Source organism: Berghia stephanieae, chromosome 1, assembly GCF_034508935.2.
Source record: "Berghia stephanieae isolate SIO BIC M18660-M18661 chromosome 1, UCSD_Bste_1.3, whole genome shotgun sequence".
Classification (NCBI taxonomy): Eukaryota; Metazoa; Mollusca; class Gastropoda; order Nudibranchia; family Aeolidiidae; genus Berghia; species Berghia stephanieae.
The window spans coordinates 18,250,706-18,266,938 of NC_088360.1; the positions used below are offsets into that span (position 1 = coordinate 18,250,706).

General features: G+C 35.9%; 2 protein-coding genes across 4 annotated transcripts in view; one reads left to right on the forward strand and one right to left on the reverse strand.

Moving 5' to 3' along the window:
* Positions 1-449: 449 nt before the first annotated feature.
* LOC144969432 (GPI-N-acetylgalactosamine transferase PGAP4-like) lies at positions 450-12,216 on the reverse strand. Of its 3 annotated transcripts, none has more exons than XM_078908544.1 (2): positions 11,956-12,216; positions 450-4,273 (listed from the first exon to the last, which is right to left on the reverse strand). In XM_078908544.1, exon 2 carries the CDS (start codon positions 4,220-4,222, stop codon positions 2,990-2,992), a length of 1,233 nt encoding a protein of 410 aa, XP_078764670.1. In that variant the 5' UTR covers positions 4,223-4,273; positions 11,956-12,216; the 3' UTR covers positions 450-2,989. The 3 variants fall into 3 exon arrangements, with proteins under 3 accessions (XP_078764670.1, XP_078764684.1, XP_078764677.1); XM_078908558.1 differs by having other exon boundaries at positions 450-7,300; positions 11,913-12,216; XM_078908551.1 differs by having other exon boundaries at positions 11,897-12,216.
* Positions 12,217-12,280: 64 nt separating this feature from the next.
* LOC144969451 (jouberin-like) overlaps positions 12,281-16,233 on the forward strand; it is a 33,391-nt gene continuing 29,438 nt past the window's right edge. The window contains exon 1 of the mRNA XM_078908570.1: positions 12,281-12,346. Within this exon, the coding sequence (XP_078764696.1) occupies positions 12,334-12,346 (13 nt within the window). The 5' untranslated portion in view covers positions 12,281-12,333. The remainder of the gene's footprint in view (positions 12,347-16,233) is intronic.

Consider the following 16,233-nt stretch of genomic DNA (forward strand, 5'->3'; position numbering starts at 1 on the left):
TTGACTGTTTCCCTCCCAGCCAAGCACTACGGCCAGTGCTTGGACAAAATTTAGTTCAAGGACAAGAACAGAAAGCAATTGGAAAACAGATACAGGGGGATAAAAGACACAGCAAGTAACTTCTTGCCCACTATGGGAGGCCAGAAACCCCACTCAGTACTTGAGCGTATAGCTGTCATCTGCATTTTTGTGGCCGCAAATATCAGGGCGATCCGCACATTTTGGCAAATTTCCCAAAATTGGCAAATCGCTTGGCAAATGTTGGGAAAAAAAAGAAGCGAAAATAAAACAACGAAAAAAAAAGTGCGGAACTTGAGAAATGTTGCCGCTTTGCCTGGGCCCAAACCAAGGGAAGCTACTCTCTACGGATAATGATCCTTTAAAATCTTTGTAACAACGCTATTCATAATGTAGCCTCCTTAAATGTAATAAATTGTCTTTTATATATATTTTTTTCTGTATCGCGTGTTAATTTTTACTGAAACGCTTAGTTCTCCTCAGCAAATGTTTAGGCAAATTTTAGGTCCCAATTTGGCAAAAAATGCAGATGACAGGTATAGGACCAATATATCCAGCCTTACAGACAGACAATTGAAGAGTAAAGCAATAGTCACATGATTCATTACTAGTAACCGTATTTAGAATGATATAAAGTAGAATGAGTTGGCGGCATAGCAAAAAGTTTTATAAGTAATTTGATTAGACAGTGGTTTTCATTTGATTGCAATTCACAGGGTTGATTATATGTTTTGTTTGTTTTTGTTTTTAAGGGTTTTACAGCGCTTCCAACACATTTAGGTTATATCAGCGCCAGTAAAAAGGAAGAAAATGGGATAGTAAAAAGTTCTAGAATTACAATTAAAGCACACAAGAAAAAGTAAGACAGGGGAACTAGGAACAAATAGGGATCAGATGTAGATTCCAAGAGCATACCACCAATGTACTTAGTTTGAGATCACCTATAAGTCTCATCCGGACACAAGCACAAAATCCAACAAAGAGGAATACACTCAAATGGTTACATTATACATTGAAAATAACAAATATAATAATACATAACAGAGAGATGATTTACAAGGAAATAAACATCATCTCCCCAAACAATAACTGTGCATTTGACTGTTTTCCTCCGAGCTAGGACTCCGGCCAGGGCCAGGACAAAACCAAGTAATCTTATTCCAAGACAAAGACAGAAAGCATGTTGGAAAAGTTGTAAGGGGATAGAAGACACAGTATGTACCTCCCTGCCCACTATGGGAGGTCAGGAAACAAGGGTGATGAGATAGCAAGGGTGATAAAACGAGGGTTACCGAAATAACCGACAATTTCTTGTTATGAAATTATAATTTATATGTACTGCCTTATAATAGCTGTCTATACAAATAAAATAGAAATATATACATATATTGCATTTTTTAAAACAACCTACTTAAATATGAATGGCAAACATAAACAAAATTTCATAATAATAATGAGCGAGTAATATTCAGAGCGCAGGAATAAAGCAAAATAAAGCCATTGCTTTTAAATTGTAGAAAACTTATTTCAGATAATTTCAGATTATATGTATGTATATGACATATATACTCAAAATCACACAGTCATAAACAAATAGTCTTTAAAAATATAACTGAGATACATCACAACAAAAAAAAATGATTGCTGTTTCAGTGATGATAATAACAATTTGTCAAAAAGGAGGAAAATCTACCGCCCATCAGTCAAGCCCAAATCTAATGCAAATATAACACAGCTATTCATAGTTATTTGATATATTACTAGTTCTAAAGCTCTTCTGATCATTAGACACACCCCGACCTTTTGCAAATATAATTTAATGATTGTCATTTCCAATTAAACATTTTAGAGGCCTATAAAAAGTACAAAAATATTTACACCCATTTGCTCCATCCCCTTCCCTTTCGATCATCTTCACATCCATGGCCACCATGTGTCTTGAGCTACTTTTGACATTTGGCGCCAGTGTGTCTAGACTAACGTCATAAATAAGGGAGCGTCACCAAAATTCATGCAACTGAGCAGAGGTGTCCAAAAATGACACAAGGCATATTGTTTGTTTTTTCCCCTGAACTACCACTTAGCGGAAACTGTTTGACATGGCAAAAACAGCGGAACATTTATGAAATAATCCTACAATCCCGGAATTCCGCGGATCCGCGGAAGATTATCATCACTGCTGTTTCTATGAGAGTGCCTCCGGCCTGACTGTTCTCTAGCTAGGAGGCAAGTTTTTCATATGTGAGAAAATTTTTCAATCAAAATTAGACACTCTGAATGTCCATGGATCTCACTTCATTTCAAAGAAATGTACAAAATGTAACAGAACTTAACAGAGAACTTTAAAAAAGAACGAAATGCTAAACAAGGAACATTTTGGGCTTAACAAAAGCCTTCTTTAGCCATTAACAAAAACAATTAAAATGTTTAAACTAATAATACATCGCGTTAAATGAAGTATAATCACTTGCAACTGTTTTTGTTGATGTGCTTTGAGCTAAAATCATTTCCATATTTAGTATTTTGATATCACAACTACGTTAAATCTCTGGCACCAATGGCTTGACAAACATTTTAGAAAAAAAACCTGGAAATTCATCCAGGATGTAAAGCCTATTTTTATTAATTCATTATTATTTGGTATACCTGACATCAAGGGGGGTTTGGATAGCTCAGTTGGTAGAGCACTCGCTTCCCAAGGAAAAGGGACCGATATTGATCATGGGTGAAGTCAAGATATTATTTCCCTTGTCCATCCAAAAGTGGTTGTGTAGCTAGGTTTGTTACATCTGGCAGAAGGTACTTTGCAGTAGACTAGCATCCCATCAAAAGATGGCAAGCATCTGCTATTGTCCGTTTCAATTTCACACTATAGAAACTGAGATAAACTCCAGCTCCACGGACCTTATGGCTCTAAAGGACTACATACCCGCCATCAATATCAAATTCATGAAATGTATTCTTCAACCCATTAATAAGAAGAAAATATGAATTCCTCAGGATGTTTTTGTTTGCTAGGCAATGAAGAATGAATTCCTGTGTGAAAAAATAAATTTGGCTCAATTTGGTAAGATGGCAGCTCTTGAACATCAGCAAAATCCCAAATAAGTAAATCTATGTGTGCTGTGGGAGAGTTTGAAATTAAAAACGCTGAAAGACTTTCAATAACATTTATTGGATAAAGCATAGCCTGCGTGCAACACATCTCTGATGACTGAATCCGATACAACTGAGGCAGCATTCTACGCAATTCGTTCAAATTCTGACGGCCTATGATATGACAAGAGATAATAGAAATAAGAAATCCATATAATATATTTCTATGTATAGTATCACCAAGCTGATGAGATTTCAAATGGTACAAATACAACATAAAACAGTAAAGTGCAGTTCCTATAACTGAAAAACTTAAAAGATCAAAAATTTCTGCCACTCTAAAAGAAAATCCTTGCCATTTTGAAGGATAATAAAATTTAATAAATGACATAGAAGAATGGTCCATGTTATTTTGAAATTGAAAATTTAATAAATGATTGAGAACACGAGGGAAATCTTTATGTGGAACTGAATCATCTTCAATGAGCAAAATGAACTTTGGTTTTAAATTTGCAGCTACATTCATACAGAAAACATAATCATAAGTTTCTTTCATGTATACACTGTTATGATTAGTAATACTTTTATAAGAAATACCTGAGTTTGGTACTTTCAAATCATGATTTAGACCAACAGAATTTTTTCCATAGCGCTCCGCATAAGGCATATAATGGGCTAGATGTTGTGCATCTTTGTGCTTATTTGGGTACAGATCTACATTACAAATGAATGCAAATGAGTTATTCATAAAAACTGTATTATTTTTTAATAATTTATCAATAGCTGAAGCAGATTGGTATAAATAACCATAACTATCATGCTTCTTTGACTCGCGTGCCCTGTCTATCGTAATAATTCCTATTGCTATCAGAAAGTCACTATTTTGACTCTGCTGTTGATAAAACTTGGTAGAAGTTGCTGGATTCTGGTGAGAGAAATATTCTTCTGCCCTTTTAATCCGAAGTCTGTTTAAATTTTCAACACTATGAAACAGTTCATCATAAGAATGGAATAACTTGAAAAATGCTGAAAAGGGCAGGTTGTAGCTAAGAATCAATAATAGAAAAATGTAAGCAGAAAATAAAATCAGTCTCCCTCCTTTGATCATGGCTTCACACTTTATATAAGAGTACCAGCTTCAGCATTGTATTTGAAGACCCTGAAATGAAATCAAATGCATATGGTATTAAATGACTGCCATCAGCAGTTTTTTTTTTTGTTTTTTGTTTTTTAATATAGAAAAATCTGACAACAATAATTGAATACGGAGATGATTAAAAATATTTTGTACAGAGAAAAACCAAAAAGAATAAGACACAGAAAATTAGATATGATGGGTTCGGAGACAACAACATCTGTCACTTGGTAAAGGCAAGAGAACAGCATACTTGGATCTCTCGTTGGAGTAATCTACTAACTATTGAAATTGTAATTGTGTTGCTGATGGCAGTGGATACTTGCATTTTTATGTAGCGTTTTCTTTTCTCAGCCAGATAAAGACAGTGTGTGGTCCACCTTCAAATCCTAAATTTTTAGATTTTGTTTTTCCTTTCTTGAACCACCTCAAAAACTTTCTCTTTCAGTTAATATAACTTAAGTATACATCATACAAATAGGGTCAGGGCAATAATTCTTCATTTATTATGATCCAAGAGCACATTATTATTATTTCCAGAGATGCAACATAGTATTAAATTTGATAAATTCGATTTAATATTTTTAAATGCCTCAACACTCTTGATATTTACAGTATAGGTTATGATGGATGCATGATAAATCTCTGATAATAAGATTATTTATTTTCAAATTAAAAAAAAACATCCTCCTAAAATATTGCTGTTAGCAAAATAAAGAAAAACACAATGCCAAATATTGCTTTTCACAAAATACCTCAAAGCAAAAGTAAGTGAACAAGAAACAAAATTTAACAACAATAAATGATTACAAAATATATGACAAAAAATTACAGACAATAACCACAAAGGTTGAGTATCCACCTAGAGGTAAGATTGGAAAGCAAAATGTAATGGAACCATCATATAGACAAAATATGCCACAACCCTAAATGTTCTCCAGCGTAACCTTCATCGAGTCCCAAAGCAGTAAAAGAACAATGCTATACCACACTGGTAAGACACAACTTGGAACACAGCTGCAGAGTGTTGGACCCGCAGACTAAGAAGCCATACATCAGCTTGAAAAAGTTAAAAGGCAGGCCAGCTGATTTGTCTATGACAACTGAAAAAAGTAAAGAATCATGATGGCAGAGAGCAATTGGATAACATTGAAAGTGAGAAGGAGCAAACATAAACTGAAGGTCTTCTTTAAAGGCATAGTAGCACAGCCATCTCAAACAAAACCCAAGAAAGGAGCGTTGCTATCGACTACCCTTCACCTGAGTGAATGCACATATTCAGTCCTTTTTTCCAATACAACAAGGGTATCGAATGCCCTCCCCATCAACTTGAGAAATTCTGACAGTTGTGATAAATTTACTAGACAATAAGAAAACATTTCTGTCACAGGAGGACATAATTATAGTGATACAGAGCTATAACCTAACACCATTCAACACCCCACAAATGTTGCGCTTATCTTCACAAATGAAGGTACAACAGCATGGATTGGAGGCAGGCCAAAGCAGACACGGCCAAAAAAAAACAAAAAAAAAAAAAACAATGTAGGAAGATATCAAGAGATGGAAAGAGTAAAGTGCATCTCTTTGTTGATTAACCCATGGTAAAAACAAGTCGAGATCGTTCCTTGCTTCCCTAAATGTCAATAGTCATAAAATGCAGTAACTTAGTCATATAGAAAACCCTATTTAATAGAAATTCATGACATGTATGTGTTAATCAACATCAGTTTAGATACAAGTTGATTTAAAGACAGCGACTTGTCCTACTGATGATGAGTCACTGATGCCACTTTTACTGTATACACGTTTTCAAATCATACTTTTTTTTCCTGCACATTCTGTTCCAAGTGATCTTCAACTGCCAATTCATTTGTCCATAAGGCTGAAAATATACTGCAACGCACAACTGAAGTATGCTGTGAAACGGATGAGCAGCCAGGCCAAAAGTGGTAATTCCATAGCTTAGCATGACTCAGTCCAACTGCATAAAAAAATGGCACTGAGCAGGCATGAGAAACTATTTGTATGATGGTTGTGGAAAAGAAGACAAAGAAAAAAGTGCTGTCGAAAATTTCGAGTACATCCTATAAACAGATCAAGAAACCAACATGGATCATGCTACCTGACTTGCTCAAACACAAAGCGAAATTTGTGGATTATGTGCGAATGACGCCTGATAAGTACAAAGATTTGTTAGATTTGTGTGCTGCAGATTTGAGAAGAAGTACACAAATTTCAAACAACCAATTTGGAAATAAATAGACTGGGTGTTTGTTGTATGCAAGCCTGTCCGCATGCAAAAAAGAAGTTCTGCATAATATATTCATATATGCAGGTCTTTTTGGGTCATCATGACTGCTCACGTCTAGTCCTGTCAATAAAATCACCCATAGGAAATAAACAGGAGGGTATAACTGTTTTTTGAGGCGAACTTCAGTTGTGCGTGGCAGTATATTTTCAGCCAAACAAGTGTTGACTAATTTTAGATCTGCTCAGGGCACATTATTTGGCAAGTGACTCCAACTCCAAGGGATTTCAATATGTAAATTCACAAACAATTCCTACATTCCAATGCGGCAATGTGGTCTAGTGGTATGACACTCGCTTTCGGGTCGGAAAGTCCTGGGTTCGAGCATCGCGCTCGGCGCATAGTTGAGTACTTGAAAAAGGCTCATTACTCACATTCTCTCACCGTACTCAGGTGTAAAATGAGTAACTGGCCGTTAACAGCGTTGTCTTTGTCCGAAAAATTGTAATATCACCTAACAGGCATCATGTCCTGTCCTACATGTTAAATGTTGCTGTTGACCAGGGACCCCTTGTAAAGCGCTTTGAGCACATTTAGTGGATATTGCGCTATATAAAGCTCACTTTTAATTTTATTTTTTTTAAATCTTTTAATGCTTAATGACTCCTTTTCCATTTAATTTTGGAAGGAGTCTTTCATAACCTAAAGAGAGATTTGCAATTGTAATTTGTTAAAAATAAATTGGACTAGAAGTAGATGGGTCTATGATGTACTATTGCCGACGTGTATATATGTGCAGGCTGTGATTATCCCCAGACACCTGTCTGGGGATAATGAAAATTCGTTATCCCCAGACACCTGTCTGGGGATAACCAAATTTCGTTATTCCCAGACAGATATTTGAAACTCCGCTCTTTTAAACAATTATCCACACTCCAGAACATGGAATGTTTCCAAATGCACATAGAAATAAGGAAAATTAATCAACATAAAATTAACCAACATTAAATCAGTTGTTACTACATATACACAATATGTGTCGACTTCGAAGTGGGTGTCATGGCCGAATGGTTTAGTCATCTGCCCTGGAAGTTTTACCAGAAGCGACGTTGCGGGTTCAAATCCTGGTTCCACCACTTTTTTTTTTTTTACATTCCGTCTTCTTTTTACAGAACGGTGCACGAGATAAATGTCCCATCCATCCTCCCCCCTCTTTTTTTTTTTCAACTGTCTCTCTCTCTCTCTCTCTTAGTTCCTTTCTAGTTTCTAGCAAATTGTCATATTCGTCCCCACTCCGATCTCAAAAAGTGTCTAAAAAGGATAAATGATTAAAAAGCAAACAAACAGAAATATTGAGAGAGCGACCAAATGGTCAGATAGAGGAGAAAGAAAACAAACAATAATTTTTTAAAAAATAAAAACAATTTTAAGAAATTCATGCTCAGAAACGGAACAAAAGGTCAAACAAAAAAGAGAAAAACTCGAACAAAAAAAAGAGGTGGGGGGGGGGGGGGCGAAAGAGAGGATGGATGGGACATTTATCCCTTGCAACGTTCTGTAAAAAGAAGACGGAATTAATAATTTTAAAAAAGTGGCGAAACAGGATTCGAACCCACAACGTCAATTCTGGTAAAACTTCCAGGGCAAACGACTAAACCATCCGGCCATGACACCCACTTCGAAGTCGACGCATATTGTGTATATGTAGTAACAACTGATTTAATGTTGGTTAATTTTATGTTTATATATATATATATATATATATATATACCCCGTGTGGTGTCCGGGGTCCCTCAACTGAGAGGGTCAAGAATAGCCCAACGCCAAGCCAGCGTGTCGTAAAAGGCGACTAATGGTGTGTGATTCCTCCATCTTTGAGTCACCTGGTCCTCCAGGTTGGGGGTTGGCAAAGGGTTAACACCCCTTTCCGTTAAACTCTAACCGTTACAGAAACACAGACAGACAAACCAAATCCTTTTTTTAGCTTGGGCGACCGAAGAGTTTCTGGAATTACAGAATTTATGAAGGACAACAGACAAAGCCGAAAGGACTCTGCTGACCCGATGACGTCTTCGTCAAACAAGCAGCTTCGAATTGCGTCGTGGAACGTTCGCACCATGTATGAAGCAGGAAAAAGCTCTCAAGTTGTGACTGAGATGAGAAGATACAGGCTGCATATACTTGGAGTAAGTGAAACCCACTGGATACAATCCGGACAGAAACACCTCAAGTCTGGGGAGAAGATTTTATATTCAGGGAGAGGAGACGGGATTCATACACAGGGAGTAGGAATAATTCTAAGCAAGTTTGCCCAGAAGTCACTAAGAGGATGGGAACAATGCGGAGAAAGGATCATCATGGCGTCCTTTACAACACGGAGTAAGAAGATCAGCATGAACATTGTACAGATCTATGCCCCAACAAATGATGCAACAGATGAGGACAAAGATACATTTTATGGTCTGCTACAACAAGTCATTGACAAGTTGCCAAGGAAAGACATCAACATATTGATGGGAGATGCTAATGCAAAAGTGGGACAGGATAACGTAGGCTATGAAGGTATCATGGGACGTCATGGCATGGGAGAAATGAATGATAATGGTGAGAGATTTGCACATTTCTGTGCATTCAACAGTTTGGTGATTGGAGGATCAGTGTTCCCCATAAGAGGATCCACAAAGCAACTTGGGTCTCACCAGATGGTATGACAGAGAATCAGATTGATCATTTTTGTATCTCTCGTAGATTCAGACGTTCATTGGAAGATGTGACAGTACGGAGAGGGGCAGATGTTGGATCAGACCACCACCTGCTATTGGCAAAGCTTAAGCTCCGACTCAGAAAACACGGGGCCAGATCACATACAAGAAGAAAATTCGAGGTGAATGCACTTGATGGGGAAAAGAATGAGGAATTCAAACTACAATTGAGTAATAGATTCCAATCTCTTACTGAGCTCGAGGAGGACATAGATGTAGAGTCACATTGGGCAAAGATCAAGGAAGTCTACATAACAACTTGCCACGAGGTATTGGGGGTAAAGAAATCGGAACATAAAGAATGGATAAGTCCAACCACCTTGGACCTTATTGAAAAGAGGGAACAAGGAAGGAACAAGTGAATGCAAGCCGAACAAGGGCTTCAAGACTGGATGCACAAGAGCAGTATCGAGCCATAGCTAAGGAAGTCAAAAGATCTGTGAAGAAAGACAAGGAAGCATTCATGAACAGACTTGCAGAGAAAGCAGAAGCAGCAGCGACTGGAGGACACATGAGGATCCTTTATCAAACTACCAAGACACTTGCTGGAAAATATGGGAAACCAGAGGTACCAGTCAAAGACAAAGGTGGGAAAACTATTTTTGGAAAAGAGGCTCAATCTGAACGATGGAGGGAACATTTCAACTGCCTTCTGAACAGACCACCACCAGACAACCAGCCAGAAATTTTGCCTGCAAGGAATGAGCTACCAATTAGCTGTGATCCACAATCGATAGCAGAGATTGTGGGTGCCATTAACAAGATGAAAAGGGGGAAAGCTGCTGGACCAGACCAGATTCCACCGGAGGCTCTAAAAGTTGATGCGGAAAGAAATGCTGAGGCCCTGCACCCACTATTTGAGAGAATCTGGAATGACGGGATATTCCCAAAGGATTGGAAGGAAGGACATCTTATCAAGCTTCCAAAGAAAGGGGACCTCAGTAATTGTAATAATTATCGAGGCATCACTCTTCTTTCTATCCCAGGAAAGGTTTTCAACCGTATTATTTTAGAGAGAATTAAGAATGCAACAGATGCTAAACTGCGGGACGAACAGGCAGGTTTTCGAAAAAACCGTTCAACCACCGACCAGATTGCCTCTCTGCGAGTCATAGTGGAACAGTCTATAGAATGGAACTCTCCTCTTATTGTCAACTTTCTGGATTACGAGAAGGCTTTCGACAGTATTGACAGAGCAACATTGTGGAAAATTCTGGCACATTATGGACTCCCTGAAAAGATAGTAAACCTCATTAAGGAAATGTATGAAGGATCAAGTTGCAGGGTTGTACATGAAGATCAGCTTACTGACAGCTTTGAAATTAAGACTGGTGTCAAGCAGGGATGCTTGCTCTCTCATTCCTGTTCATCCTTGCCATTGATTGGCTAATGAAGGAAACCTCCAAAGGGAGAAGAAATGGGATACAGTGGACCCCCTGGACACAGTTGGATGATCTGGATTTTGCAGATGATCTGGCTCTTTTGTCCCACACCCAGGACCAGATGCAAGCAAAAACCACAATTATAAACAGCCTCTCGGAATCAATTGGTCTAAGAATTCACCCTGCAAAGTCAAAGGTCTTGAGGATAGGTACGCGTCAAAGGGAGCAGATCAAAGTTAAAGATCAGGAACTCGAAGATATAGACACTTTCTGCTATCTCGGAAGTATAATTGACAAGGATGGAGGCACGGAAGCAGAGGTGAAAGCACGAATAGGAAAGGCACAGGCTGCATTCACATCTTTGAACAGAGTTTGGAGAACTAAAGATATCTCCCTTCAACTAAAGCTAAGACTTTTCAACTCAAACGTGAAGTCTGTCCTACTGTATGGATGTGAAACTTGGAACCCATCACAGGCATGTATAAGGAGGGTACAGATTTTCATAAACAGGTGCATGCGTAAGCTACTCAGAATAAAATGGATGGATGGAATAAAAAATGAAGAAGTATGGAAAAGAACACAACAGAAACCAGTGGGAGAGGATATAGGAAGAAGACGATGGAGGTGGATTGGACACACGCTTAGAAAGAATGACTCAACTATAACAAAGAAAGTATTGGACTGGAACCCTCAGGGCAGAAGATCAAGGGAAGGCCACGAGGAACATGGAGAAGAATTAAAGAAGCTGATATACAGAGAAGTGGTAAGACCTGGAATGAGATAAAAAAGTTGGCTCAGGATAGAGAAGGATGGAAACTGTTTGTCTGTGGCCTATACCCTGACCCAGGGTGAAAAAGGCAATGATGATGATATATCTATATATATATATTTGATTAACTTTCCTTATTTCTATGCTACTATACTATGTGCATTCGAAAACATTCCATATTCTGGACTATGGATAATTGTTTTAAAGAGCTGAGTTTCAAATATCTGTCTGGGGCATAGCAATGTATAGATAGCATTGGTCTGGGGATAACGAAATTTGGTTATCCCCAGACAGGTGTCTGGGGATAACGAATTTTCATTATCCCCAGACAGGTGTCTGGGGATAATCACAGCGATATGTGCAGGTTTGACATCTGAAACCACTTATGGGCCTAGTTTAACATTGTTGTAATGACAATATTTTGCTTCATTTTTTTAGATGACCATTACATCAATGAGCCAATACGGAATTATGTTATCAGACCTGTAAATAACTTTACGTCGATTATTATTACTCTAGATAGATTAGACAGCTACTGTTACCCGGAGTCGGAGCTGTGTAGTGTTAGTGTGGCGTGTCACAAATCAAAGGCAAAGGCACACAATGAGTAACGACCACAATCACAGTTCCGTTCTTGGTTCACAACAATTAACATGATTTACTGTTGAAATTTACCAACTTGTACCCTATTTCAAAGAAGGGTGATAAATCGTAAGGAAAGTCAAAGTAAAGAACGTCCCAACTACTGATCTATGGAGATAATATAATATACATCCTCATTGAACGTCAACACAGAACACAGTGGCTCGTATTTGAGGTCAAAGGCCAAAGGTTACTAAGCTACTGTGAATATAAACCGGGCATTATTGACCAATGAATACATAGGGTTCCAATTGCTGCGATATAGAATGTAAACAAAAATGGCGGAGGATGGTAAGGAATTCAGATAAAAAGGATATTGATTGTTCACATTTAACGCTTATAGTAACCTCTTTCACAATATAACATTAAGAATGCGATTGGTTTTCCAAATGAGAGTTCAACATTCAAAATTAATTTTCTTCATTTGTATTTTCCCCTTGCATTGATTGTCACGAAAACAGAAATTCGTGTTGTAACGTGCACTTCACTTACACTTTCACTTATTGTTAACAGTAACAGTTTGGAACTTGGATACGTTTCGAACTAAATTAAAGACACATTGATTTGACCCAATCAAATGGATGGGACTTAAAATAACATTTCATTTGAATCCTTAATCTGTCTCTATACAATTAAAACGTTCCATAGTAATTCCGTATTATACTGTCAAATCTCACCGCTGGCTCCCATCTCATCCAGCATACTCTTAATACTCTTAACTCTAACCCTTAGTTACTAGAGTTTTAAAAAACTTCTAAATGTAACTCAAGTAACTCACACACTTGAAACCAATGTCATATGAAAGAGCTGACAACACTGATTACAAAACAGTTTGAATTTTGTTTCTACCTTGATTAGAAATGTAGTTACAGTTACGGCAATTCAAAGTTTGAAATTTCAGACCCCAAAATTACCATTGGAATTGGAAAGTTGTGACGGAAATCGCGTGCCGTTAATTTTAAAAAATGGTTAAAACAGTCAATATGGAGTTCTTATTAACATATTATATACCAAAATATTCGTCTTATCGAGGACAATGCATTTACATTGATAATGAGGAAGATACAAATTTCCAAAATAACACATTATTACATAATATGACACAAATGTTACATAATTTAAAAAATCGGCTAGACATAAGAAACACAATTTGCTATATCACTTTTGGATTTATCTCCAATACCTCACTGAAACAATTACAAATAATTCCTCTCTTTGATTTAATACATGAATAAAGAAGGGTTTGAGTTTGAGGCAGAATTTAAATGAAAATATATAAACATGTTGAGTAATGAAATAATGAGTTTATTTTTACCTCTGGCAATTTAATTGCATAAATAAAATGGCATAATGAAAAAGATCAAATAAATTGAAAAGGGTTCACACAAAGGCAGTTTGTCTATTTAAATTGGAAAGTTCTGCCTTTTAAAAATGCTGTTAAACCACTTTGGGTTTATTGCTATTACATCATTTGGACACTGACAATTAATATAATTTAATCCCCCCCCCACCCCCTTTTTCTCTCAATATTTGGGTTGTCAAGATTTATAACTAATAGAACTTCTTACCATCATTATTAAGACCTTTAGAATGTGAATAAAATTATAAAATTATAACAAATATATCTAAACATATGGGAAAGAAACTTGATGTCTTGATGGCAAAATGAAATAAAATTAAAGCAATTGGTATTCTTGAAATATCGATATTATTAAAATCGGATTTTACAAAGAGAAGAAATATATGAACTTTTAAAATAAAATTATAAAACGTCCATAAAAAAAGTTGGAAAGTATGTATTCAAAATAAAAACATAGTGAATAATAGTACGGAAAATATTATGGGCTAAATTAAAAATAATGAATAACTAAATTAAAAGATATCGATATGAATATTGATATCCCCCGGCAGCCTTGATGAGAAAACATGGCATTTCGGCGCAGAGTTAAAAAGTGTCTGTGCATAGATATAGAGCCCTGAAATTGGCATGAATAAAGTTTAGATGTTATTCTAAAGATAAGCGTTTTTATTTTTAAAACACACGCTGTAAATATAAAAATGAACGCATTTGAAGATTGCCAAATTTTAACTTCATATAACTCCTGAAAGTTTTGATGGATGTTTTATTACTTGGCACCATTTAAAAGGAAATTGAAAGACGAAAATAATGATACCGAAATATCTGCAACATTCCTCTTTATAACGAAGTTATGATTCTTTAATTGAACCCTCCTAAACACAAACACAATTTCGAGTCACAATTTTCTTTTGGGCAAGTTGGATCACAATTTGACTCCCACTGCTGCTGCTCACTAAACTGCCTACTACTACTACTACTACTACTACTACTACTACTACTACTACTACTACTACTACTACTACTACTACTAACACCACCACTACTACTACTACTACTACTCTACTACTACTACTACTACTACTACTACTACTACTACTACTACTACTACTACTACTTCTACGGCGCTTGGGAAAGTTTGGGTTTCAGTTTCGCTATATAACCATGTTTTGTGTTCAATAAATTTTTGTTAAATAAAAATATATGACAAGTGTTGGATGTAAATTTAAATGCCAGAAAATAACCTTTAATTTCATATATATTTCTTTTTAAGAAAAAATTTTTTTTTTTCTGTATACCTACCTGCTAATGTAAAAAACATTAGGGTTACATGAAAATTCTTGGAATTAAGAGTGGGTTTGATGGCGAGTAAAATAAGATTATGTGCAAGTTCATGAATTTCAATGAAAGATGGCCGAAATAATTTTCAATAGAACATCTGTCAATACACCAAGTATAATTTACATCCACCCATTCATGATTTTAAAAGTTCGCATTCTCTAAAAGTGATAGGTTGTTATCTCAGTTTTCTCTCTATGACTGCGAAATATATCGGCAATCAAGAATGAAAGACACAATTAGTTGAAAGCTTGTTTTGTCTCCTTTAAAATGATACTTAAATTAGCATCGTAGGTCCTGAATTAAGGCCATGGAGATCAACACGAAAATTGGGCAAAAATACCTTTACAAAATACGGACACTGCTGTGCAGGCAGTGGAAAGAGGGTGGAACTGGTAGAAAAAGAAGAAGAGTTCAGAAGAAATTCTGTTTTGCCCCATACCTGCCGAATCTTACAAATTTTTCATAATTTTACGAATTTTAGACAAATTTCATGGCCAAATACGAGATTTTATTGAAAATTATGAATTTTTAATTCTTAATGATACTTTAATAATAATAATAATAATAATAATAATAATAATAATAATAATAATAATAATAATAATAATAATAATAATAATAATAATAATAATAATAATGATAAGATGAAGAAGAACTACTACTACTACTACTACTACTACTACTACTACTACTACTACTACTACTACTACTACTACTACTACTACTACTACTACTACTACTACTACTACTATAACTAGTATAGAAATGATAATAATAATAATGATAATATTGTGGTTGTTCTTACACACATTTCATAAATTACGAATTTCCTTGTCAAATTACTAAAAATTGACATAAAAATTACTAAATTTGAAGTTTTCAATTTGGCAAGTCTGTTGTCCATATAACACTGACTCAGGTGATACTCCTTCTTTGGACTCTGTAGAAGGATAGTTGCCTGTCTAACACTGATCAGATTATGTATTTTATTTTGTCCTGATTTATTTGGGCATCGTATTAGATGTTATATTATAAAGTTATTAAAAAAGATTTTTCTTTAGACCGCAGTTACTTTGACTGACTTTCTTTCCTTTTGAATGGTTTTAACTCTTTTCATTTTGATTTCTAACTGGACTTCCAATTGACCAATGATTTTGTCTTTCTTGTCAAATATAGACTACCTGTTGATAGGTACTATACCATTATTGTTATTTTCATTTTCATCAATTTTATGTAAATTGTTTATGATTAAAACAGATGTTTGTTTTTTTTTAAAACTTTACCCGAGTTGAATGATCTGTTGATTGCACATGCGCATTGGAATTTGAGTCTGAATAGCCAAGGGAGACAATTCAGATAGTAACCCTATCTATGACCAGTAAACCTATCTATGACCAGTAAACCTATCTATGGCCAGTAAACCTATCTATGACCAGAAAACCTATCTATGACCAGTAAACCTATCTATGACCAGTAAACC

What these genes read in the sequence shown, in the direction of transcription:
- LOC144969432 (XM_078908544.1), bottom strand. Translation starts at nt 4,222, where the DNA reads ATGATCAAAGGAGGGAGACTGATTTTATTTTCTGCTTACATTTTTCTA.